At 55.2% G+C, this 25,425-nt stretch overlaps 1 protein-coding gene across 1 annotated transcript in view; it reads right to left on the bottom strand.

Annotated features, from left to right (window-relative positions):
• IQSEC3 (IQ motif and Sec7 domain ArfGEF 3) overlaps positions 1 to 25,425 on the bottom strand; it is a 92,066-nt gene that overhangs the window by 12,565 nt on the left and 54,076 nt on the right. The window contains exons 4-9 of the mRNA XM_047787839.1: positions 23,620 to 24,749; positions 22,238 to 22,399; positions 6,967 to 7,089; positions 6,334 to 6,500; positions 2,798 to 2,937; positions 1,556 to 1,681 (exon numbers count right to left, since the gene is read on the bottom strand). Coding sequence (XP_047643795.1) covers positions 1,556 to 1,681; positions 2,798 to 2,937; positions 6,334 to 6,500; positions 6,967 to 7,089; positions 22,238 to 22,399; positions 23,620 to 24,749 — 1,848 coding nt within the window. The remainder of the gene's footprint in view (positions 1 to 1,555; positions 1,682 to 2,797; positions 2,938 to 6,333; positions 6,501 to 6,966; positions 7,090 to 22,237; positions 22,400 to 23,619; positions 24,750 to 25,425) is intronic.

The following is a 25,425-nucleotide window of genomic DNA, read 5'->3' as shown; positions in this document are numbered from 1 at the left end:
TCGGTCCCACCACAGGGCCTTTGCATCTGCTATTCCGTCCACAACTCTCCTTGCACAGCTGGGTTACTCTTATTACTTAGATCTTAAATGCTGCCTCCTTAGAGACTCCTTCCCTGATCATCCTATCTAACAAAAACAAAATAAAGGGGGAAGAAATTCACCTTAACTCCAGGTACCCTATTCTGCCACCCTGCCTTGTCTTCATGGTACCTTCCCCAGTTTGATAGTATTTCACTTGTTTTCTTAATTTTTTTTTTGTCTTTTTTTTTAAGGCTGCACCCATGGCATATGGAGGTTCCCAGGCCAGGGGTCGAATTGGAGCTGTAGCTGTCAGCCTACACCACAGCCACAGCAATGCCAGATCTGAGCCGCATCTGCAACCTACATCACGGCTCATGGCAATGTTGGATCCCTAACCCACTGAGCAAGGCCAGGGATTGAACCTGTGTACTCATGGATGCTAGTCAGATTTGTTTCCACTGAGCCACAAAGGGAACTCCTGTTTTCTTAATTATTTTCTATCTCCCTTCCCTACTGAGAAGAGAGCTCGGGTAGCAGTTGCTCCATATACAGATGAGCTGGGCTTGGGGGCCCAGGAGAGGAGGGGGGAGCCCTGTCCTCAAGGGGCTGGTGCTGGTGGAGGAAGACCCTCGGGTGTAAATCAATCAGAGGATCAATCAATACGCAGAAGAAATGAAAAAGCAAAGTGAAGAAATGGATAAATAGGGTAACTGCAGAAACTGGTGCATGTTTTGAAGTGACGTCTAGTGAGACTGGACAGTGAGTGGGTGGGCCTCCTGTGGGGTGGGCGGGAAGGGTGTTGGAACTAAATGAGGGGAGGGAAGGGGTCGTGCAGTCTGGGGAGATTTTCCAGAGCAGATCGAGGCCTGAGAGGGATGGAGTCTGGCCAGGAGGCAGGGGCCAAGCAGCAGAGGGGAGGTGTGGAGGCAGGTGAGGTGGGTGTGCGGGCTGGGCTGACTCCGCTGCCCCACGGGGGCGGACCTCAGGCGGGGGTCGTTCGATTTGGGACAGGTTTAGAGGGAGTGCCAGTCCGCCTCATGGGTGGGGAGGATGGGGGGTGTGAGGGAAAGACAGGCGTCCCCTTCACGGCTGCTTCCCAGCACTGGGGACAATGCCTGGTACAGAGCAGACACTCATCACACACGTGTTGAATGGATACCTGGGTTCAAAGAGCAGAGGACCAGCACCTACAGACGTGTGCATACATGCGCACATACACGCACTCGCACACACACCAGCATCGCCCTAGGCCCGGGGACAGCACCTGCCCTTTCAGACCCACTGTACCTCCCGGGCCGAGGGACCGACATGCAGCCCTGTACACGCTCTGCCGCAGGTTTCCCGGCAGGAGCGGGAGGCGGATGCTCTGAGCTCTAGTTCGTTTCCACCAGGGCTGGGGACCCGTGAGAGAGAACCCGACCTCTCTGTGCCTCGGCTTCACCTGCCTGGGCTCCCCACCCCCGCCCCCTGCGATGTGGGGGATCAGCCACGAGGTGCCCACTCTGGGCCCCGCCTCTCCCGGGTCCCCGCTCACCACCAGCAGGTCGTTGAAGAGGAACACCTCCCTCTGATGCGCGGCCTGCTTCTGCAGCTTGTTCACGTCCGTCACCTCGAAGAGCCGGCTGCAGCAGACCAGGCGGCGGTGGGGCACCGACAGCACCTGGGCGGGGGGGGGGGGCACAGCGCTCAAGGGGGGCTGCAGAGGCCACGCCCCCAGCACCTGCTTCCAGGAGAGCAGATGCAGGCCCCGGGGGACCCTAACCCTTCCCTTTCCTCCTGGGGCTCCTTCCTCTTCATCGTGCTCCTTGGGGAGCAGGGCTGGGTGAGAGGGGTTCACGGTGCTAGAGGAAGTGAGGTGATAAGAGGTGGGGAGAGGAAACTGGGAAGAGCCTTCGGATTGTTCAAGTCTGGTCACCGTGCACCCCTTTCCCTCTGAGGCCTTCTTGAAGGCACCCCCACATCCCAGGCTGCATCTTTCTCTGTTGAACACCCAAATACAAGTGTGCAAGAGGGAAGGGTCACGGGGATACCTGGCATCTGCTCCAGTGTGTGAAATAGCCCAGGGGCGTCCACAAACCCAACAGAGGTGATGACCTCAGCACTCAAGGCTCTGGCCAGAAAAGGCCACCCCACGCTGCTGGGTGGAGGGGTCCAGTGCAGAGCCTCGGATAAGGTCCCCAAACTGCCCCCCTAGGTCAGCAATTTGGGGAGGAGGAACTGGAGCTGTTAGGGTTGGTTAGGGATATGGAGACTAGAACCTTATGTTTATGGAATAAAGAGCCTCTGCTGACGATTACAGAGGACGCTCCCTTAAGAATCCTCACAAGCTCGGAACAAACTGCAAGCCACGACACGGGCCCCAAGCCAGGGGCACCCCACGGTCTGAGACCCCACGGGCCAGAGCTGGCTTCAGCCCCTTTTTTGCCTTCTACTCCGTAGAAGGGACCGTCCAGGATCCATCCCACCCAAACCTCCTACCAGGCTTTCCAGATGCTCCCACCCTCGAGCACTGGGCAGTCTTTCCCCGTGTCTCACTTTCGTCTCTCCCACCGCAGCGGCTGGTGCTGAGGGCAAGGAGGGGATGAAGCAGGAGGAAGGAGGAGCCGGGCCCCGCACACTCAGGAACCATAGTGAGTGGATAAGGGGAAAGCCGGGAGGAGAAGGCGTGGAGGTGGCAGGAAGAAGGAAAGGGAAGGAGATGGAGCCGGAGCCTCAGAGGGAAGTGACCCCTCGCCTCCCCTCCCCCACCCCCACCCCTGGGGTGAGCGCCACTTACTGTCTTCATGCCCACGATGGACTTCTCCACCTTGGTGACATACGTGACATGGTCCTCATTGGACTTGAGCTCCTTCTGCTGGATCCTTTCATAGATGCCAACTACCAGCTCCCTGGGGATGTCGGCGCCGTCATCCACACCTGCGGATGGACATGGACATGGAGAGGGAAGGGGGTGTCAGGGGCCTGGAGCCAGAGAAGGGAAGCCCCCTACTTGACTGCTGCTCCCGAAGGGTGGCCCAGCTTTTGCCTCGTCCCTGTTCCAAACCTTCAATGGCTGGCTCCCCGCAGCCTCTAAATTAGGGGTCAGCTCCCTGGCTGGGCACCAGAGCTGCTAAGACACACACCCTCAGCCCTGCCTCCTGCTGCTCAGAGCCTCTGCCCCATCTCCCAGGCCTCCTGCCATCTCCCAACGCTCATGGTCCTGCCTTTGCGCCTGAAGTCCTCTTCTCTTAACAACTCCCAGCCCGACTCTGCCCCGCGGGCATCATCGCCCTGTCCTGTCTTGTTCTCAGGCCCTCCCTCCCCTCCAGAAGGGAGTTTGGGGCTCCTGCTGAGTGGGAGCACTGGGGGGAGAGACATTAAGTGAAGGAGGTCAGGGCAGCCCCTGTGGGGATGCACCACCCCTCTCCCACTTCAGAACCCATCAGACTCTGGTAACAAAACATCCCAGCACGAGATATACCACCCTGAAAACAACTTCCCCAGGAGGCAGAAACAGAGGCCATAAAAACATGTCTTCTTTCTACTTTCTCTAAATCTTTCTTTAATGATTATACATGTCTTTCTTAAGAGGGAAAAATTAAAAAACATCTTGGGATATTCCCTTCGTGGCTCAGAGGAAATGAATCTGACTAGCATCCATGAGGATGCAGATTCAATCCCTGGCCTCACTCAGTGGGTTAAGGGTCCGGCGTTGCTGTGGCTGTGGTGTAGGCCGGCAGATGCAGCTCTCATTCAACCCCTAGCCTGGGAACCTCCATCTGCCATGGGTGCAGCCCTAAAAAGACCAAAAAAATAATTAAAATAAAAACATCTTGGGCAAGTGCTCTCCAAGGAGTTTCCTTAGGTGCTGAGAGGACATTACATGTTGTGTGAGCAGCTCCCTGTATTGACCCCGTTTCCTCCACCTCTGAGCTTGGTTCTGAAAGTCAGGAAGAGGCACTATGCGGTTCCGGGGGCCTGGAAGAAGCCAGGCTGGGGGCAAGAAGCAGACTAGGGACTGAGCACAAGGGCCCCAGGTGGAGATGCAGGTGGCTCACCTCTGTTCCTTCTGGATGCCCTGGAAAAGGGTTTTTTTTTTTTTTTCTTTCTTTTTTTAAAGCAGACATAGGGGAAGAGGCAGTGGCACCAGGGGACCCGAAAGTGGGTGAATCCATGTATGGATCAGCAAACTTGAGAAAGTGGAAATGGAAGCTGGCAGAGAGGCTAAAAGGCTCAGAACCACCAGCAGGGTTTGGAGTTGGTGGAGGTGGAGGTGGGTTCGAGACAGCAAAGGTGGTTGAAAATCAGTTTAAAAAGCAGGTAGAGGGAGTTCCCGTCCTGGCACAGGGAAATGAATCTGACTAGTAACCACGAAGATGGCCTTGCTCAGTGGGTTAAGGATCCAGCATTGCTGTGGCTGTGGCGTAAGTCACAGATGTGGCTCAGATCCTGCATTGCTGTGACATAGGCCAGCAGCTGTAGCTCCAATTTTACCCCTAGCCTGGAACCTCCATATGCATCTGGTGCGGCCCTAAAAAAGCAACAACAACAACCACAAAAAAGCCGGTGGACATCCCTGTCCCTTCCTCCACTACTCCCATCTTCAGATGGCGGGTCATCCTTTGGAAAGACCCCGGGCCCAGCCAGGGGTGGGAGTCTGTGCTGAAAACTGGGGGGTGGAGTTGATGCCTCCTGTTAGGAGACCCCCTCCCTCGGCCCCATTTCCCACAAAGATCTCATACTGTTGGTGGCCAGACTCCTACCCTCTGATTGGAGAGGTCTCTTCAGAGGGAAGCACAGGAGAAAAGATCTAAAGAGACTCAGTCAGGTCTCCCAGTGAAACAGCTCAAGTAAATTCCTTCCATGAGACGGTCCACCGGCAACCCCCCCACACCCAGAGTCTTCATTAGCCTCAGAGTGGCTCACTCTTAAATATGAATGGACCACCAAGTTTTGTCATCTAGGTATGGAGAGTCTCTCACACAAAAGAGGAAGAGTATGAGAAAAAGTGAAAAAGGAATGTAGAAGAAACAGGGAAGCAGGAAGAACCTGAAACAGACAAGCTAAAAGAGAGCATTCCTATCTTCAGAGATATACGAGAAGATATTGCACCTACAAAACAGCAACGAAATGCTGTAAAAGAGGAACATTTGGAGAGCAAAAAGTTCTTGAGAATGAAAAGTGTGACAGCAGAAACGAAAAATTTAGTAGGAGACTTGAAAGATAAAACTGAGTGGCATCTTCAAGCAAGTCAAATGAGAAGTTCCACGGTGGCCTAGCAGTTAAGGATCTGGTGGTGTCACTGTTGTGGCTCAAGTTATTGCAGTGGTGCAGGTCGGATCCCTGGCTGGGGAACTCCTACATGCCGAAGGCGTGGACCAAAAAAAAAAAAAAGACAACGAAGAAGACAATGATGGCAGATAGAAAGTGATAAAGATCAGAGGCTCAAATTAGGAGGTCTAACAGCCGAATAATCGGAGATCTGGCAAGAGTACAGAGAAAATGGAGAGGGAAAATGATCAAAGACACTATTTAAGCAAAGATCCTACAATTGGAGGCATGTGTTTCTAGACTCAAAGGAAGAACACAGTACCCAGCACAATAGATGAAGAAAGAACCATAACAAGGCACATCGCGATGAAAATTCAGAATCCATAGGACAAACAGAAGAACGTCAAAATGTTCAGAGAGAGCACAAAGATATAGAAGCAGAAGGTCAGGAGTTGTAACAGCAGGAGCACTGTCAGCTGACGGACCACAGAGCAACACCTTCAAGATTCTAGTTCAGAGTTTCCAGCCTGGAACCTGCTCTCAGCCAGGAGTGAAGACAGAAAAAGACACATCCCGATATGCAAGCTCTTAAAACATGTGTCTCCAGGAACATGTGTCTAAACCTGAGGAAGCAATGAAGTCCAGGAAACTGGAATCCAACACACATCCATTCGGAGAGGCCTCTCCTGGTAAATGCCATCAAGTTATCCCAAGGCCACCGATATCAACGCACCCAAGACCTAACTGGCTCTTCTCTCCCAAATCGTGGAGGAGGAAGGGCTGGTACCATCCAGCCACCAGCTGTGGTACCAGGACCTGGAGGTCACCCAAAGGCGGATGTACCACGGAGGGCAAAGGGCACCGCCCGGGGGCCCTGGATCTTGGAAACTGCGATCCACTCCCCCCCGCCCCATGCCTGGCCTGCAGGCAGCTTCTCCAGTCTGCAGTGCCTGACCAGGCCCAGAGAGCAGTGTCCAGCGCCCTGGACCCCCGGGGGGGACAGTCCATGGTTGGGGATGAGACTCCCAGGAAGAGGCCGAGCGGCGGCCCCAGCCCTCCTACCTCGCAGGTTCCGGATAAAGTCTTCCAGCATCATCTTCCGGTCGGGCTTGATGTTGGGGCTGTACATGTCGGTGTTGAGCAGGATAATGGCGAAGGCCAGGATGAAGATGGTGTCCGGGTTGTGGAACTGCTGCACCACCTCAGGGTTGCACATGCAGTAGCGCTGGCTGGGGCAGGGGACACAGTGTGGGTGTCAGGGACCCCCCACCCTCCCCGAGCGCCGGCAGTGGGGTGATTCAGGCAAGTGTCCGGTTCTCTGAGGGCTGAGGCCCAGAGAGGCTCCCCCTCACCTCACTGACCACTGTCTGCCCTTGACCCTGGTCCTTGTCCCCACCCAGGGGGCCAGGAAGGTATCACATACCCACAGACCCCCCCCTCCCGTGCCAGCCTCACATAGATGCTTGGTAGAGATGTGCCAGCTGATGGGGACAAGTGCGGTACTGCAGGCCACTTGGCAGCCTGGTGCTGCTCCAGCTTAGAGGGCCCGAGGGGTTCTGTCTCTCCTCTTTCCTCCCCTCCTGCATCCCTAGCCCCGACTTCCGTCCCCCAGGCTCACAGCAGCTCCTTGCCCAGCCACCCTCCCTCCAGGCCTGGGCGTGTGCAAGGGGAGTGGGGCTGGGGAAGGGGTCCCACCTGAAGGCCTCGATGAGCCGCTCCACCTTCTGGGCCTCCCCCTGCACGCGGATGTGCGCCTGGAACTTGCGCAGGGCCTCGTCCAGCTCCATGGCCGAGAAGTCCATCTCGTCCACCACGCAGCTGAGGGCGGGAGGGGACGGGATGGTGAGTGAGGTCGGCCGAACTTCCCTCCACCCTCCAGAGCGAGGAGAAGGGCACAGCCCACTTGCTGCTGCCCCCCGACCCTACCACCCTCTTGGCGGGGGAATTGATCCACCCCAGGGGCTCCTTCCATAGCCCGGGAGGACCCCTCACAGCTCTGCTCCCCTGATGAACCTGTGAAGCACCGGAGCTGCTAGGAACCTGGGCCCAAGACAGCCGCCGGCCAGCCGTGCAGGTGCTGGGGCCGGGGAGGCTGGGCCAGGCCTCCTCGCTTCCAAATCCTGAGTCCTTTCCTCTCAGCCCTAGAGCTTCCGGAGTCAGAGGTTTAAACTGTGGGCAGATATGGTTTCCTCCTCCATCTGGGGGTGTCTATCTTTCTCTCTGGTGTCCGCTTCCATTTGGGGACCTCATCTTACACCAGCCCTCCTGGGTCTGGGTGTCCGTGGCCAAGGCGCCCCCACCCCTGTTCACAGTGTGACAGACGCAGCAGGATTCTGGGCCTGGGCCAGAACTGGGGTCTCAGTCACCCCTCTTGGAACCTCAGTTTCTTTTTCTGAGAAGGGAGGGTCAGAGTCCTGCTCCCCAAGGGCTCTTCCACCTCTGAAGTGCCACCTCTGATCCTGGAGAATTTGCCTCTGAATGCCTCCGCTTTGTGGGGAAGCTTGGGCCAGGTGCCCCGCTGGGCAGTCTCACTCCTCTGGCTTGGCCTGCTCTTCCTGGGGGTCTGGGACCAGGTCCGCCCAACCCCCAGCACAGCCCACCTTACCCTCCCTGGGGGCCCTGTTCCCGAGGCCAGGAGCAGTGAGCAGAGGGTCCGCCCCCACAAGGCAGCAGGCCTGACACCCCGCGGTCCACAGAGGCTCCTGTGTGGAGCGGACGGTGCCTTCCTGCTCCCTCACCCTAGTCCACTCTCTCCCTGCTGGTCCCCTTACCCCCACCACATGGCCCTCTCTCTGCTCCCACAGCCCTCAATGATGCCGTCAGGGTCACAGCCCTGGACACCACGGCCCACCGGCCCTGCCCACAGAGTGTGGCTCAGTGCCCAGCACATGCACAGACTCAGGAGACACTGTCCAAGGGGCTGGGTGAGGAGGGCGACATGCCCTGAGCAGGACCCACCCCCTCCGTGACCCCAGGTTCCATGCTGCCCATGGCCTGGGAGACTCAGACACCCCTGCTTGATCCTGGCTCTGCTGCCAGTTTTTAGGGGAAAGCAAGGAACCCGCGTGGCAACGGTCAGGGCCCCTGCCTGCCCCACTCCTCCTGGGAGCGAGGAGGGGAGGCCTCACTGAGCCACCCAGAGAGGCCAGGTGGCTTCTCTCCCCCTAGGACCAGGTGGATGGCCAGACACCTGCCCTCAGGCTTGTCCCCCTGCATAGAAAGGGGCCAGAGGTGGGGCTGGGAGGTGGAGGCAAGGATTTGGTCCAGGGATGAGAACCGGCAGCGTCTCGGCATCTGAGACAGACAGCAGTCCAGCAGGTAAGAGGCTGTTCTGAGTTCTGGGCAGCTCCTGTCACCTCTTCCCTGAACCATCCCCAGGTGAAGGGCACGTGGACTCTGAGAGCAGCATCACAGGGCCCGCACGTGTATGTCCCCCAGCCCAGCCCAGTCAGGAGACAGGAGCCCAGCACGATAGAGCCAGACAGTGATGCCGACTGGAGGGGGTGAACCAGTGCAGCCAGGGAGCAAGAGGGCCTGGAGTTGGAGCGGGGAGCCAGGGGAGGGAGACAGAGATGAGTCAGTGAGAGAGACAGGGATGGAGAGTCCAGTGGGAGACAGAGAGGGAGAGAGCTAGAGAACAGGGGCAAAACAGAGACAAGAGGAGAAAGAGGGAAAGACAGAAGACGGACAGGGAAAGGCCGAGGAGGTGAGGGGAAGAAGCACAGCGGCTGGGCCAGGCGGGCCTGGGTGTGGAGCAGAGGCAGCACTTGGCTGCCCTGCAACCCAGGGCCCCATCCCTGCCAACTCTTGCGGAGCCAAGCAGGAGGCAGCGATGCCCAGCCTGGCCATCCCTGACATAGAGGCCTGGCTCCCCAGAGGCCACAGCAGGACCCTGGTCCTTCCAGTCTGATGTCCAGCCACTGCCCAGGACTGGCCCCTGTCCTCTGCCTGCAAGACTCTGAACCCTAAGGTCCTGGCACCCCATGTCCCTCCCAGAGCCTCTGTCCATGGACCGTCCCTCAGGCTCTGGACCGGGGTTGACCCCATGATGGGGTGTGGGTGCTAGAGGCCCAGGCACCTAGGGAGGCATCAGGAGGCAGCGGTGCAGCAGCTGGGAGAGGGCGGATGTGCCCAGCCAAGCGTGGCGGCCTATCTTCCAGCCCTTTGTTCAGGTGACCCAGCTGCTCTGCGCTCAGAGCTGCAGCTAAAAGCTCTGGTAATGAGCCTCCCAGGTAAGGAGCAGGACGGGAGCTCAGCCAGGTGGAAATGCCAGCCCACAGAGCAGGGTGCGGGGTGACTCATTTGTGGCCACTGGGTGGGGAGGCCTCTGAGGGTGGACACCCGGGCCATGGGCTAGAGAGGCTATACCTGCACCTTGGGGCACCCCATGGAAAAGCTGCAAGGAAGTTGGTTAAGATGCAGAGCCCCAACCCTACCCCAAACCAGACAATGTAGAGGAGAATCAGTCTACACCACAGCAACAGCAATGCCAGATCCGAGCCTCGTCTGTGACATACACCGCAGGTAACGCAATGCTAGATCCTTAACCCACTGTGCGAGGCCAGGGATCAAATCTGCATCCTCATGGATACCAGTCAGATTTGTTTCCACTGAGCCATGACGGGAACTCCACCATCTGATTCTTAAAAACTGAGAACTAATGGCTGAGCCAAGTGCACAGTGGGGGCTTTAAAAATGTGCATCCAGGAGCTCCTGGGACCCCCTGTATCCCCTTGGCTCTCGGGGGGGGGGGGCTTTTGTGATGGGGGTGGTGAGGAGGGGAGGGAGGGATGGGGTAAAGCCGGATGCAGCCCCCCACCCCCACAATCCACACGTATTTCCTGCTTCCTCCCTGCAGTTGCCACCACAGGCATGGGTGTTTAACAGGCAGGTGATCTGGGGTTGTCAGATCTTAGAGAAAAAATCTGGACATTTTCTGTAAAACTAGAAGCTGTTCTGAGAGGTGGAAACACACTACTGACCCTTGGAGACAAATGGCTTCCTCTCTGCAGAGCCAGGGGTTGGGCCAGGTGACTCAGGGCTCCCCCACCGGCTCACTGTGACATTCTCTGCCGAGGACCCAGACACAGCGAGGGCCCACAGTCTGTCTCTCTCGAGGCTCTGTGATGTGCCCAGACAGCAGGGGATGGCGGTGTCACTTCTGGCTGCCTTTGGAATACAGCTCAGGATGGTGGCTGCACCCCACCTCCTCCCGTGAACCACTGTGCCCTCCTAGGGCAGGTGTGGGCCGAGACTTTGCTCACCTGGGGGCGGGGCCGATGCCCCCGAGCCTCCTGGCAGCATGCTGCCCTCTCCCCCCGTGGGAGCCCAGCCCTCCCTGCCCCGGTCTGCCTCTCTTCTCCCTGCTCCATCCTTCTCTTGTTTCGCAGTATCTACTCACACTTAAATCTCCCCTCCCCGACCTTCTTTGCTGTCACCCTGGAGACAGTTGTCCAGATCCTGTCTGCTGCCTCCACCTGCACAGCCTACAACCCTCTCTCCTCTCCCGTCATCTTTATGGCGAAAAAAAAATCACACATTTCTGGGTGGTCGTTCCTGACATCTGGTCTCCCCATTTTACAGAAGGCAAAACTGAGACGGCAAAGGGGCTTGCCCGGAGCTCCCAAAACTGGAAAGAGCCTCCCCACTTCAGGGTCCCACTGCTCTAGCATTTACTGAGCGTTGTTCTCGTGCTTCACTAAGTGGGCAACAGCCTCAGTCCTGTGGGATGTTATTCCATGAGGAAACTGAAGTTCACCAGAGAGCTGGCCCTGCAGTGGGACTGCACACAACACACTCCTGGCGTGTCCTCTCTTGGGGGCTGGAGCTAATGTGTCTCTCCCTGGGGACTGCTAGCCACCCAGATGCCTGGTGACACCCAGAAGGGGCTGAGGCAGGGCAAGTGGACACGTCACAGAGTCATGGGCAAGGGCCATTTTACTACCAGCAGTCACACGAGCGCACAGAGCCCACAGCAGGGGCCATATTCCTGACCCCTGCCTTCTGCTTTCTGGGGCTTTCTTTGACCCCTGGTTGCTTGCCCTCCCTTCCCACATGCACTGAGCACCTCCTGTATACGCACACTGTGCTTGGGACCTGGAACACATGGCAAACAACACAAACACAGATCCTGTCCCAGGAAGAGAAACAGACATTAAATGCAGAGCCAAAAGTAATTGTTTCAGGAGCTCCTCCCATGAAGCAGTGGGTTAAGAATCTGACTGCAGAGGCTCAGATTGCTGCCGAGGTGTGGGTTCGATCCCTGGCCCAGCACCCGGTGCAGTGGGTTAAAGGACCTGGTGTTGCTGCAGATGCAGCTTGAATTCAATCCCTGGAGCAGGAACTTCCACATGCTATGAGTGCCGCCATAAAAAGGAAAAAAATTATTTCATTATAGTTATGATTAAAGCCTATGTAGGGAAAGGACAGGGTTTTATGATGGGACAAAGGAAACCCACTTTTTATCCGAATGTCCCGAGGCACCTCTTTGGGCATTCTTTGGGGATGTGACATTTCAGCTGAGACCTGAAAGGTGAGTACCAGGTGACCAAGGGACGGGGTGGGGTGGGAATAGCTTTCAGGAAGAAGGGGGACAGCAGATCCCAAGGCCCTGTGGTTGGAAAGAACTTTCAAGGTCCAGAACGGGCCAAGGAGGCTGCGATGGGGACGGAGAGTGAGGGATCTATCCTGAATCCAGAGGGAGACCACGGGAGGGTGTGGTCGGAGGAGTGAGACCATGCAGTTTGTTTTAAGATGATTTCTCTGGTGTTGGGAGAGAATGAATGAAGAAGAAAGCTGGGAGCGAGAGGCAGGGGGCCCATCCGGATGTACCTGCAGAGCCAGAGCTAAAGAAGCTGGGCCCTGGGCTAAGGTGGAGCAAACTGAGGGGACAAAGTGAGAGACTGTCTAGAGGAAGAACTGATGGGACCAGGTGACAGAAGGAGCGTGGCGGTGAGGAAAAGCCTCAGAGCTCAAGCCTGAACACCCAGTGGCCCGGCGGGACTCATTTTTGAGGTGGGTCCTTAATGGGTGGACCCCCGTGTTGGAGGAGAGCTGGAGACCTCATGTGTTTTGGACACATGAAGTTTGAGATGTTCCTTCATATCAGTTTAGTATCTACTCATCATTGTGATTGGCACCCAAAGTTTTGCCTTGTCTATTTCATAAATTAAAACCCAGCCTGGACCCTTCCTTGCTCTCTAGTCAGAAGCTCTTCTCTTTGGAGCCAAACTTCTAGAAGCCATCCCTTCTATTACCTCCTCAATCCCATTCACTTTTCAACCCACTCCAGCCAAGCATCTTCCCCAGCATTCCATCGGAACCTGTCAAGGCTACCACTGGCCGCCATGTTGCTAAGCCCAGTGACACCAACTTCTGTCCTTATCCCACCAGCCTCTTGGCAGCATCACTGCAGTTAAAGACTCCCTTCTTGAACCCTCCTGCACTGTTGGTGGGAATGTAAACTGGTACAGCCACTATGGAGAACAGTTTGGAGATACCTTAGAAACCTATACATAGAGCTTCCATATGACCCTGCAATCCCACTCTTGGGCATATATCCAGACAAAACTCTACTTAAAAGAGACACATGCACCCACATGTTCATTGCAGCCAGAACATGGAAACAACCAAATGTCCATCAACAGATGATTGGATTAGGAAGATGTGGTATATATACACGATGGAAATCTACTCAGTCATAAAAAAGAATGGCATAATGCCATTTGCAGCAACATGGATGGAATTAGAGACTCTCATACTGAGTGAAATGAGTCAGAAAGACAAAGACAAATACCATATGATATCACTTATAACTGGAATCTAATATACAGCACAAATGAACATCTCCACAAAAAAGAAAATCATGGATTTGGAGAATAGACTTGTGGCTGTCCAACGGGAGAGGGAGGGAGTGGGAGGGATCGGGAGCTTGGGGTTATCAGATACAACTTAGAATAGATTTACAAGGAGATCCTGCTGAGTAGCATTGAGAACTATGTCTAGATACTCATATTGCAACAGAACAAAGAGTGGGGAGAAAAATGTATACATGTAAGAGTAACTTGATCCCCATGCTGTACAGCGGGGGGGGGGGGGGGGGGGGGGAAGACTCCCTTCTTGAAACACTCCTCTCTCGTTTCCACCCCCTTCCCCTCCCCCAGTCTGACCTTTCCTCTCTGGAGGCACCCCATCCATCTGACCTCTGATTTTAGGGGTCAGATTTGGGGTTGGCCACTCTTAACAACCTCTCCCTAGGGTGCCTGCCCATTCCAATGGTTCTGATTGCCAATGCATGCTACAACTCTTAACTGTTTATCTCTTGCAATGCAATAATAATAATTATTATTATACATATATATATTATATACATATATATGTGGCACCAGAAGGATGTGGAAGTTCCCTGGCCAGGGATCGAACCCTTGCCACACCAGCGATCTGAGCTGCTGCAGTGACAATGCCAGATCCTTAACCCTCTGTGCCACCAGGGAACTCCCACCCTTATTATTTTATCATTAGTCACTAACTAGTTAATTTATTGGAGGTGGGGGGTTGATCTACAGTGTTTATAAGAGACCAGGTTAAGCAATGGTGCTACTAAGCACAGAGGAGGGCTGCTGAGTAAGAAGGTCAGGGACTGGGCCACTGTCACAAGACCACAGTGGTGCTAGCATCTCTGGGAGGAAAGTCACATCTCAGGGTGTACATATCCTTATGTTTTACCAAGTATTACTATTTTAACTTGCTCTAAGTATTTCATAATGTCTAGTTTGAGGAATTCTTCAGATGAAATGTCCCCACACCCAGCATCTCTCTCCCCTCCAAGCTGAAAATATCTACATGTTTATTTGGTATAATCTGCACAAATTACTCCAATGGGCCTGAAGCAAAGGCAGAGTCACATGGAAAGACTGAGTGTTCAGAACTCTCAGTGGCCCAGGAGGCTGTTGCTGTGATCGGCTACCTCTGTTCTCGCCCACCCGGCCCCAGGCCCTGCTGCCTCTCCCTGCCTCTGTGCTCCACCCACCGCTACCCTTCCTGAGGCCACTGCTGGCAAGGGCCTCGCCGCCTGGCCGCTACGGTGATGATGACGGTGACGGTGACAGCCTCCCTGCCCCCGAACCATCTCCGGGAACACCTCTGAGATGTCCATTTGGTTCTGTCACTCACTCTTCTGCTGACAGCTTTCTAAGGGCTCACACACCCCTCGGATGAAGCATTCCTGGGGTGGATGAGTGCATGAGAGACAGACACACCACAAGAAGGAAGGAACCATGAGCAGGGGGTCAGCTAGGGAAGGACCCCTGTGGCAGGTGCCTTTGGAAGCTCTGTCTGGTGGCCCAGATCACTTGGAGCTGCACCCTGGACTCGGTTGCCAGGGGAAGAGCTCGGTGGATTCTATATGGCAGACAGCGGTGTGTGCACAATTCCCACTTCCTTCAAATGCAAACACAGGCCAGTGAGTGATGAGAACCTGGCAACCTGGCCCTGATTGGGCTGCTCCTGGGAGCTGTCTGGACCTGCCTGGGGACGTGCCACTGATGCGGAGTGGGGGTGACAGACTCCTGCTCTGGCCTCCCTCTCCTTCCTATGAGTTTCTGCAGGGCAGCGCCAAGCCCCTCACAGGGCTGCGGAGATGTTCCCTGCATCTGCACAAACAGGTATAACCTTGCATGAAATTGCTTGTTAACACCGACTGGGGCGTGGAGTTGGTCTGTGTTGCAGGGAAATGAAGCGTTGCACGTAACTGTGATCAAAACGAATGTCGTCATCTCGACTTTTTTTTTTTTTTTTAAATGATAGCAAGACAAAGGAACAGTCTGGGAGCTGAAAAACAGGTAATGGTAGCAACAGGGATTTTTAACTGGCCGGAAGAGACAGCAAAGATCTCGAAGGTGAGGCGCGGAACCAGGCCGGGAAGATGCACATGCTGTGCCCACGTAGGATTTCGCTCCTGATGGAGATGGGTCCAGGTTTCAGGATTAGGACACAAAACGAAACCACCCACTGCCATGAGCTGGAGGAACCCGGGTGTTATTTCTGCAGTTCTCATCTCATACAATTCAATTAAAAATATCCCCATCCGCCAGAGTTATTTTTGTTAGTCGGAACTCATAACGTGCCTGACAAAGGTCAAGGCTTTCTGGCCAGAAAACAGAACAGGAGGAAGCTGACGCAGGAGGGCCTGCCAGCGTCCCTGGTGACAACAGAAGGACACAGGACATCTCGTTTGAGGTCCTCAGAAGGGATAGTTGCCAGACACGCTTGAAACTGCCCACAGAGGAGCCAGTGTGGACACTAAGGCCCTTTCCCTTTTGCTGGGCCTGGCAGTCCCCTGTTCGCCCGTGGTTCTCAAACTTGAATGTGCCTCAGCATCACTGGGCAGGCTCATCAACATGCTGGACACCAGCCCAGGGTTTCTGACTCCAGGGGTCTGGGCTGGAGTCGGAGAACTGACATGGCTAACAAGTTCCCAGTTGCTGCCGCTGTCTGGGGACCGTGCTCCACACCAATGATGGGGTGGGGTGGGGTGGGAAGAAGGCAGGCTTTCGGTGTCAGGCACCCTTGGATTTGAATCTTGTCCCCACCACATACTGGTTCAGTTCTAGTCACTTAGCCTCTCTGTGCCTCACTCTCCCCATTTCTAGAAGGGAGCTAACACCTAGAACACCCAGTGGGTGGGAGGCTATGGGTTTTAGAAGAGACAATGTATGTAAAGTTCCCGGTTTATATCAAACCTTGAGAAATGAGTGTTCTTGGGAGTTCCCGTCATGGCGCAGCAGAAATGAATCCGACTAGGAACCGTGAGGTTGCAGGTTCGATCCCTGGCCTTGCACAGTGGGTTAAGGATCTGGCATTGCCATGAGCTGTGGTGTAGGTCGCAGAAGCGGCTTGGATCTGGTGTTGCTGTGGCTGTGGTGTAGGCTGGAAGTAGTAGCTCCAATTCAACCCCTAGCCTGGGAACCGCCATATGCTGTGGGTGGGGCCCTAAAAAGCGGGGGGGGGGGGAGGTAGAAATGAGAGTTCTTAGGGACTGAATTGGCGGTGATGTGGCTGGTGAATAAGTAGATCTGAGGTTCCCTCTAGCATAGGTACAAAGACCCTTTCCCCAGGCCAGTTAACTCTGCCTGAAACTCCATCATTATACCCATCAGCTATTTAAAACACACGTCTATCAGAGAGAGGAAACTGAGTCAGCGCAGACCAAGGGAGACTCGTGGATCTGTTTCTCAGCTCTGCTTTCTTCTCAGAGGAGAGGGTCAGGGTCTGGAAAGTACAGGTGAGTCATGGGTGGGATAGCACCTGATTCTGCTCCACTGCTCTGCCCGATGGCCAGGGCACTAGCCATCTCTTATCTCTGGGCCTCAGTTCCTGCCCCAGGAAAAATGAAAGGGCTGGACCAGCTGACAGTCCAAGGCATTTCTCTGCACCATGATTCCCAACCGGGGTCTGACAAGCACCAGAAAGGCATTCGGTCCACCTGTCTTTTGGGATGAGCACAAGGCAGGATGGTGCAGGGCGAAGGGCTCAGGTTATGGGTCACTCCACCCAGCTTCTGATCTCAGCACCAGTCAGCTCTGTGTGGACAAGCGATCCACTCTCTCTGCTCCTCGGTTCCTTCACATGGTGCAGACTCACAGCGCCCACGTCACAGCACTGCTGGGAAGATGCAACAGGCTTTGCATGTGAGGTTCTTGGAACTGTGCCTGCTGGCACACAACACACATTTGACACATGTGAGCTGCTATTAGGATGCTCCCCAGCCTGCTCACTCACAGATGGCCACCTAGAAATCCCAGGGGAGTGCAGCTTCCAGGAAGCCCCTCCAAGAAGTCCCAGTGCAAAGAGCGACAGTTTCAGCCACACGTGACTATCACACAGGATTGAGAGAGACCCCTCCAGAGCTAGGACCTGAGTCCTCAGGAAGGAAGTGAGGGGTGGGGATTTTCATTTTTGTGTCAAAATCCAACTCATATGCACAGGTGACCAAGCCAAGGGGGTCTCAACTCTGGACTTGTTCACTCCGTGTCTGGGGTCCCAAGATCACATATAGGGGTAAGTGATTCCTAAATGTCAAAGACTTTTCTCTGTCCAAGAGAACCTCTGTCCATGTGCGTGAGTGAGGGCGGGGGAAAGGGCACTGGAGAGGTGAGGGGTCAAAGTCAGAAAACGCAAAGACACCTCCTTTAGCAGAGACCCCCCCTCCTTCCACTCCTCTGGGCGGGGCCAGTGTCAGGTTTTCAGAAATGTGGACATAAGCCCCGACTCACCAGGGTCAGCCTGGACCCCAGCCTGCTCTCCCCTCCCTCACAGAACTCCCCAGGAGCAAGGCAAGCCTTCTGAAGCCACACACAGACCATGCTCAGGACCGTCTCGAATCACTCCTTCCCAGCGATGAAAGGCCAGAGCCTCCCAGCCTGTTGAGCCTGACAGACAATCTGTCTTCATTTCTGAATGTCCCCTAAGAAGAACAAATCTGTTACACTCTGACCAACACATTTCCATGGAAATGAAGTAATGAAATCTGACTAAAACGTCAAACTCTAACGTCTAACCAGGAATGGAGCAGATGCCATGAGGGAAGGAACACCCAGGAAACTTGCTTCTGGCTGCTCGACCCAAAAGCTGCCCTTTGTGCATTTCTACGCAAATGATAGATACCGATGCCCTGATGCCCTCGGCCCGGGTGTGACTCATGTCACAGAAGATCTCCGAGGCCAGGAAAGGGACTGCTCGCAGCCAGCACAGAACATACATTCCCCCATCCAACAGTCTTCAAAGCTGCTGAAGCGAATATTTCAGAAAGGAAATAGAGCAGAGCCAAATTTCCCAGCCATGTGAAAACTGAGAGGGAGACACTTCCAGCCCCAAAGGATCTTGATTCTGGCTGCTGACTGCACACCCATCTCCAGCACCAGAGAGACTTCCTCCAATTACGGGGCCCCCCAGCCCCATCTTGTTGTCTGGGGGAGAGACTCATCTCAGACCAGACCTTAGGAGTCTGAGTTTGCCCTGTGTTGGGGGTAGGGAGGCAAGGGGTCTCCTGTCCTGTGCTTTTAAGTGGGAAGAGAATCATAGAAACAGCTGACATTATAAAAGAATTCACTAAGCATCAGGCACTGAGTTAAGCATTTTATATGCATTTAAAACATTTAATTCATATGACTGGTTCTGTTAGACCCATTTGACAAGTGAGGAAACTAAGGCTGGCTTCGCCCCAAAAAACCCCACAAAAACAGGAAAAAAAAAAAAACCCAGGTAAACACTGGAGTGGACATGGGCCTCTGAGCCCAGAATGCCTTGTCACATTATTCGGTAAAGCCTGGTTAGATACACGCCAGGAGTGGGTCTGGAGTGGGTCTTTCATGGCACTAGGACAAAAAGGTCAGCTGCCGAGAGCACCAGGGGCTGATTCTGGAGGCAAATGTCACCGCATCTCTGATGCTCATGAATCTGCTCAGCCCCTCCTCTCCTCCCCTCCCCTCCCCTCCATGGCAGGCACAGGAGTGGGGGGCGGGGGAGGAGAGATTGTAGCCTTTCTCCTTCCTGTCTGGCTGCATCTTAGTGCTATGGCTTGGGCTCAGTCTCCAAAGGGATGGGTGATTTATGTCCTTTTATTCAGCAAACAGCTTTGCAGAGAATGGATGTGACATGCTGAATGTCACTGGTGAGGGTGGGGGCGCATGTAGAATTCCAATGAAGCCTTCCAGGCCTGGACAAAACGGCACCAGGGGACTGCCATCGTGTGTTTTCTCTGGTGGGAGTAAGGAAGAGGCAGTAGATCCTGAAAGGTCCCCCGAGAGCTGGCCTGAGTGGCAGGGAGATTCCACTCTCTCTGCTTCTCTGTCCACTCCGGGCACTTCACAGGAGACAAAGCAGGCAGTCAGCACACCACGGACTTGGGCAGCAGGGCTCCTTTCTGCAGAGCTGCCATTGCAGGCTGAGTGGGCCAGAACAAAGCACCAGGAACCGAGGCATTCACAGGGGCAGAATCGGGGCTCAGCTCTGCACTCCCTAGGCCCACAATACCCACTGGGGGCTCCTTGGCCCCTCACCTCTCTCTCTCATTTCTCCCCATAGACTGAGGCCAGAAGCCAGGCCTGTTCCTCCCCCATTCTACACACACACACACACACACACACACACACACACACACACAGAGGCCCAGCTCAGCCCTGTTCTCAGCACACAGTAGGAACTCAGTATTTGTTGAATGAGTGATGAATGGCCATCTTGTTCTCCCATGAACGCTGGCACCCCCCGCACTGCCCTGGGGTCCAAGGGCTGCTCTGGGTGGCTTTGGCAGGATGACAACGCATGTTTAGGAGAAATGCGTGATGCCAGGATGCTACAAATGCACTAAGAATTCGGAAAGATGATAGATTCACAGCAGTTGGAGGGACCTTTGCAATCACACAGCCCAACTGTCCATCTTTATAGACAGGAAGCCAAGTGGAGCACACATGGCTTGCAAAGCCCCCGGGGATGTTAGGAGCAGAGAAGGGGTCAGAGCTGGGACTCTCAGATTCGTCCTCTCTCCCGCCCACCACACAGCTCTGCCTCCAAGCCTGGTCCAGCTCAGCTCCCTCCTGGCAAGGGCTGCAGTGGCTGGTCAGAGTCTCCAGCCCACACACACGCTCTCCCGGGGAGGATGGCAATTCATTTTCATTGTGCTGCTCAGCACAACCTGGGCTGCAGAAAAGCCGTGTGTTCCCAGAACTGCAGGTCAACGGGAGCCTAGCAGGTTAGAATTCAGGGCCGGGCCACACGGGGACTGGAAAGGCAGGAGAAAACAGACCACACAGCCAGGGCCTGCCCCAGAGCAGAGAGACAAAGCAGGGTCACCCCCAGGGGGTGTGGGACAGTCAGAAAGCATGAAGCCATAGGGCACAGCACCTCCACTCACCCTCCTCCGGAAAGGGGACAAAAGCAAATGAAAAGGCCAGCAAGATGAACCAGATGGAGGAATAGGGGAAAGGAAGGAGCCAGAGAAATTACGATCTTTCTCTTCTGTCAGTTCCTCAAGGCTTCCCCTCAGGGCTCCCACAGGGCGGGGGTGGCGGGGAAGGGGAGCCAGAAGGAGCGGGAGAAGAAAGGAAATGCGGTGCGCTTGCTGGTTCTGGCGCTCAGAGCATCTAGACCACAAGTCCCAGGAGGGGCAGCTAATTGTCCAAAGCCACCCAGAGTCAGGGGCAGGAGCTGGCTTCTGTCAACTGAGAGCCACCGGGGATTCCAAGGTCACTCAGATGGGTTCAAGCCCCCCTCTTCCAACTGTACTCAGCTAAAAATCACCCTATCACAAATTCAGGGATGTGAGAGTGATTCCAGAGGGCAACTGGTCTCCTCTCTTAATCCAACCCCTCTACCCTGCGGGCATTGAAATGCCTGCCCAGAGACAAGTGACTGAAGACACAGCCACCAAGTCTGCTCCATAAAGAGAAGCTAGGTCTCTGAGTCCACCTCAGGGAGTCAGGGACTGACAGCCACTCCTAGGCTTCCAAACCCTGGAGTATGAGACTCTGATCCTGGGGAGCAGACCCTCGCTGCTCCAAGGGCAGGTACAAAAGGAAGACATTCTCCCAGGATCCCTGGAGAAACACTTCAGCTGAGTGTACCCAAGGAGAAGGAGACGTGGAGAGAAGCAGGGATGGCTCCCTGCTGAATGGTGACCTTCTAGGAGGAAGAAAGCTAGCTTAGGGGGCTAGCGGAAGAGAGAAGGGGTATCAGGAGTACCAGGCAGAGGCAGGGGTCAGAAGCAGACGTCATGGTGCCTCATCCCCTCTTTGCTGGGGGAGACGTGGCTCTGCTCCTCCGCCCCAGAGTATGACCCCCTGCCCTGTGGTGGCTCTCAGGGATGGGATGGAGTGTGAAGAGACTCTCATCTACTGGCACCACATCCATGAAACTGAACACTAGCAAAGGCAGTCCCCTCACACATACCCCAAACTCCCCATCTACTGGACTAAAACTTTTTTTTTGTCTTTTTGTATTTTTAGGGCCGCACCTGCAGCATGTGGTGCTTCCCAGGCTAGGGTAGAATTGGAGTTGTAGTTGCCGGCCTACAGGGGATATGAGCCATGTCTGCGACCTACATCACAGCTCACAGCAACGCCAGATCCCCAACCCACTGAGCAGGGCCAGGGATCGAACTTGCATCCTCATGGACACTAGTTGGGTTTGTTAACCACTGAGCCACGATGGGAACTCCTAAAACATTTTTTTTTAAATGGCTGCACCTGTGGCATACGAAAATTCCCAAGGCCAGGGACTGAATGCGAGCCCCAGCTGAAACCTAAGCCACAGTTGTGTCAAAGCCAGATCCTTTAACCCACTGCACCTGCGCAGGATCCAAACCCCTGCCTCCACAGTGACCCCAGCCACTGTAGGCGAATTCTTAACCCACTGCGCCACAGTGGGAACTCCTAAAGCAATTTTTTGATTGTGTGAGCTTGGTGGTCAATCATAGCACTTTCTGGTTCTAAAAGCCCTCTGTCTAACGCCTTCTTTTTCTGCCTCATGTCTCCTCCACAATATGAAGCAGACACTCAGAGGCTGGGGGGCCCGGACAGGCAGCAGGAGAGGGTGGGCTGAGAGGCAGGTACCCCAGGCAGAGGTGGCGCCGGCGCTGACAAAGCCCTCTTCTTTTTCAGGCTCACTCTCTAGCCTTTCGGACTCCCTTGACCATTTCGGCGCTATGCCCGCCCCCACTCCCAGCGCCTGCACCGAGAAATAAGTGGTCAAAAGACGGGAGGGGAAGCAGTGATTGGTTAAGGACCATGGGGATTATGGCTCCTAGACCAATCAGGAAGCCGCTAGGACTGGCTCTGGGACTTCTGGGAAATCGCCCAGTCCTGTCCTCCCGCTCCCCATGTCCTTCTTTAGCAGAGGTTCCAGGACACCCCGGAGGTCCAGGAGGGTGGGGCTAAGCGGAGGGTGGGACGGAGCCCGGAGGCAGGGCACTCACTCCAGCACGTCGCGGTTGAACTGCTTCTTGCTGTTGCCCAGAAACTCTCCGATCATTTGGCGGCTGAGGCCCTTACGTTGGAGCAGGAAATGGGCCACTCCAATGGGGGTGTCGGGGATGAAGCCTCGAGAGATCAGGAACTGGATGCCCTTGTCCGGGTTTCTGGGGTGGAGTGGAGTGGGAAGGAGTAGAGAGTGAGGCAAGGCCGCGTGTGACTCCTTACCTCCCTTTCTTCCAGCCCGGGGAATACACAAAAGTGCCTGGAGGTCCTTGGAAAGAGTTCCCCGGAGCTGCAGAGGGGCTCCCCTTCCGAAGCTCCTCTCCCCACATCTCCTGAAGCTCCCACACAAGAGTGAAGGCAGTGTGGGGCTGGGAGGTCTGGCCAAACAAAGTGGATTCCTGAGCAGGTGAAGGAGTTTACATAGTGTACTGGTGATCATGTTTGCCTCACACAGCATGCAGCTCACCTTACTTGGGTGAGCTTGTCTCTTTTTCAGTTAAATGACATAATCACACTATCTCTAGATATTCTTAGGAAGTTTGCAAATGTTTTATGTCAGATGAGCAACGAACAGTAACTATTCCCCCTAGAATATAAGCTTCTTAAGACCAGGGGATGTGTCTTGCTCATCTTTGAGGTTAGGGAGTCTGGCATTCCAAAAACAACCACTTAATGAGTAAATGAACACACGTGTGAATGGTTTCTGCTCAGTCGTCACTGATTAGGCGGGAGGGGCTGCAGTGTTTTCCCTGCTCAGCACCATACAGGAAGAGGGGAGTGAGGAGTGGAGAGGAGTGTTTCCAGCACTTGAAACGTCTGTAGGAAGGGCTTGAGTGTTTCCTCTGCTTGGCGCCGGCTGTGTGCCTCCTGGTTGTAAGGAAAGTTCTGGCTGGGGGCTCTGAGCTGTGGTAGTCTTTCATTTTTCTTCCCCCATGCTCCTGCCCTCTGCTGCCCCACCTCTGCTTGCTTGACGCGCCCCTCTTTGTCTCTCCGGCTCTCTACCCATACCCGGTGGGGTAATGCTGTCTCCCTAACTTCATGTCCTACCTGAATGATTTCTGCTCAATCCTCACACTACCTATAAGTGCTATTATCACACTATAAGTACTGTTATTTACTTAATATTGCATTTTCTTTTAACTTCTCTCACTTTGCAAAGCCTAGCTTCATCTAACAGTACTAGTGGTTAAAGCAGGGGTTTGAAGTGTTTCATCCCTAATCCTTAAAATGAATTCATAGCAATTAAAGATAAAATGTACATCCCCACCAGCATCTCAAGGAGCAGGCGTGGCACAGAGGCCAACTGGGAAGACGCTAGGACGCCCGCCCACCTGCTCACCTATATTGCCCCTCCCCCCGCCCCCGCCTCCCATGGACTTACATGTTGAAGAGGTTGAGGCCGATGCGGTAAAGCCGCTTGCGCAGGGTGTCGGTGGAAAGCGTGGGGGACTTGCAGCTGGCAGGGTTCTCGCAGTGGTAGCGCGGCAAGCTCAGGATCATGGCCTGCAGGGCCTCCTTGGAGGCCGAAGCTGATGCTTCCGAGCCTGACTTGGCGGATTTGGTGGACGTGCTGCTGCTGCTCAGCTGCTCCGAGTTGTCGACGGCCTCGGCCTCCACCTCCGCCTCGGCCCCTTTCCGGGCCTCCTCGGCCTCCTCCTCCTCGTCTTCCTCCGCCGCCGCCACCGCCGCCGCCGCCTGCCCCGCGGCCCCCGGAGGGCTGGCGCTCAAGGCCCCGCGGGCTCTGGCCTCTGCCCTCATGTCCTCAGCGGGCGCGCCCCCCTGGCTGGCGCTGGGAGCCTCTGGGCCCGCCTGCCCCCCGGCCTCGCCCTGCTCTACCTTGCCCGCCGCGGACTCTGCGGGGGCCGGGGCTGTCTGCGCTCCCAAGCAGTTGGCCACGGACAGAGCCGTAGAAGAAGAGACGGAGATGTTCTGGCTGGCAATCTGCACGGTGACATCTCGGAAAGCCATCATGAGGGTGCTGCCGTGGCCCTGGGGCGGGCCCGTGGGCTCGGTGGGCTCGGGCCCGGCCCCCGGGTGCACGCCCTCGGGTTCCCGCACCTCTGCCTCCAGGCCCGGTGGCCCCGCGCCTGCGCGCAGGGCCTGGTGGAGCTGGTAGGCGCCGCTCTCCTGCAGGGAGCACATGGTCTTGAGGCTCCAGGTGCTGAGGGCGTCGTCGATGGACTTGGCCAGGGACTGCACCTGCTCGGTGAAGGAGTCCTCCAGCTCGGTGAGTGTGCCCGCGAAGGTGGGTGGCAGGGAGGGCGAGCGCACCAGCGGCAGCCCCGCGAGGCCGCAGCCCTCCAGGAGTGCCCGCTCTGCCGCCAGGCTCTCGGCGGTGGGCGCGCGCACCTTGCGCAGGGAGATGCGACGTGGCAGGCGGCTCTCCAGGAGCGAGTTGCGGATCTTCTCGAAGTTCTTGCTGAGCTGGTACTGGCGGAAGGCAGTTTGGATGGTGCAAGCGGCGCGCCGGGACACCAGATGGCCCCCGTACTTGTGTTCTAGCATTTCAATCTGCAGCGAGGACAGAGAGGAGCAGGAGCGCAGTTAGGGTAGGGGTGTGATGGTCTTTGCCAAAGACGGCGGCGGCTGTCGACCAGGGCAGAGGGTGACCTGGCTAAACTTAAGGCGGGGCCCAGGAATATACAGCTAGGGGGCACTGAGGGGCTTGTGTCTGAGAACTCTAGCATGCCATGGCCGGAGATGCCAAGTCGCTGTGGGATGTAGGACTGGATTCCAGGGATTAGTGATGCTTGGCAGCGCTGGAGACAGAGGAGTTTCGGATGGTAGTCAGATATTGCTGCTGAGGTGGTTATTTTCAAATGTTCATATCAGAAGTGCATATGAAGTAGTTTATGGGTAATATGCATGATATGTTGAATTTACATTAAAATACTCCATCCAAAAAATGGAAGGTTTAGATGAAATATTAGTAAGACTTATTGGAGCTGGGAGATGGTTAGTTTGTTATACTTTTCTTTCTGCTTTTGTGTATATTTTTAAACAATAGAAAACCTAATATTAAATAGGCTTAAAAAAAAGTGCTGCTACTCCTGTTCTCCTACTTTCTCAGCATCCACGTCACTGCATCAGGGTGGTTTCCTGTGCCTGGGAGCATTGTAAGAGTTGAGACTGAGGTTTGATCATCTGTGTATTCTCAGTACCCAGCCCAAGGGCTGGCACATGGTAG

The sequence above is a fragment of the Phacochoerus africanus genome, chromosome 7, assembly GCF_016906955.1.
Source record: "Phacochoerus africanus isolate WHEZ1 chromosome 7, ROS_Pafr_v1, whole genome shotgun sequence".
NCBI classification, from domain to species: domain Eukaryota; kingdom Metazoa; phylum Chordata; class Mammalia; order Artiodactyla; family Suidae; genus Phacochoerus; species Phacochoerus africanus.
This window is presented reverse-complemented; position numbering and strand designations above follow the sequence as displayed.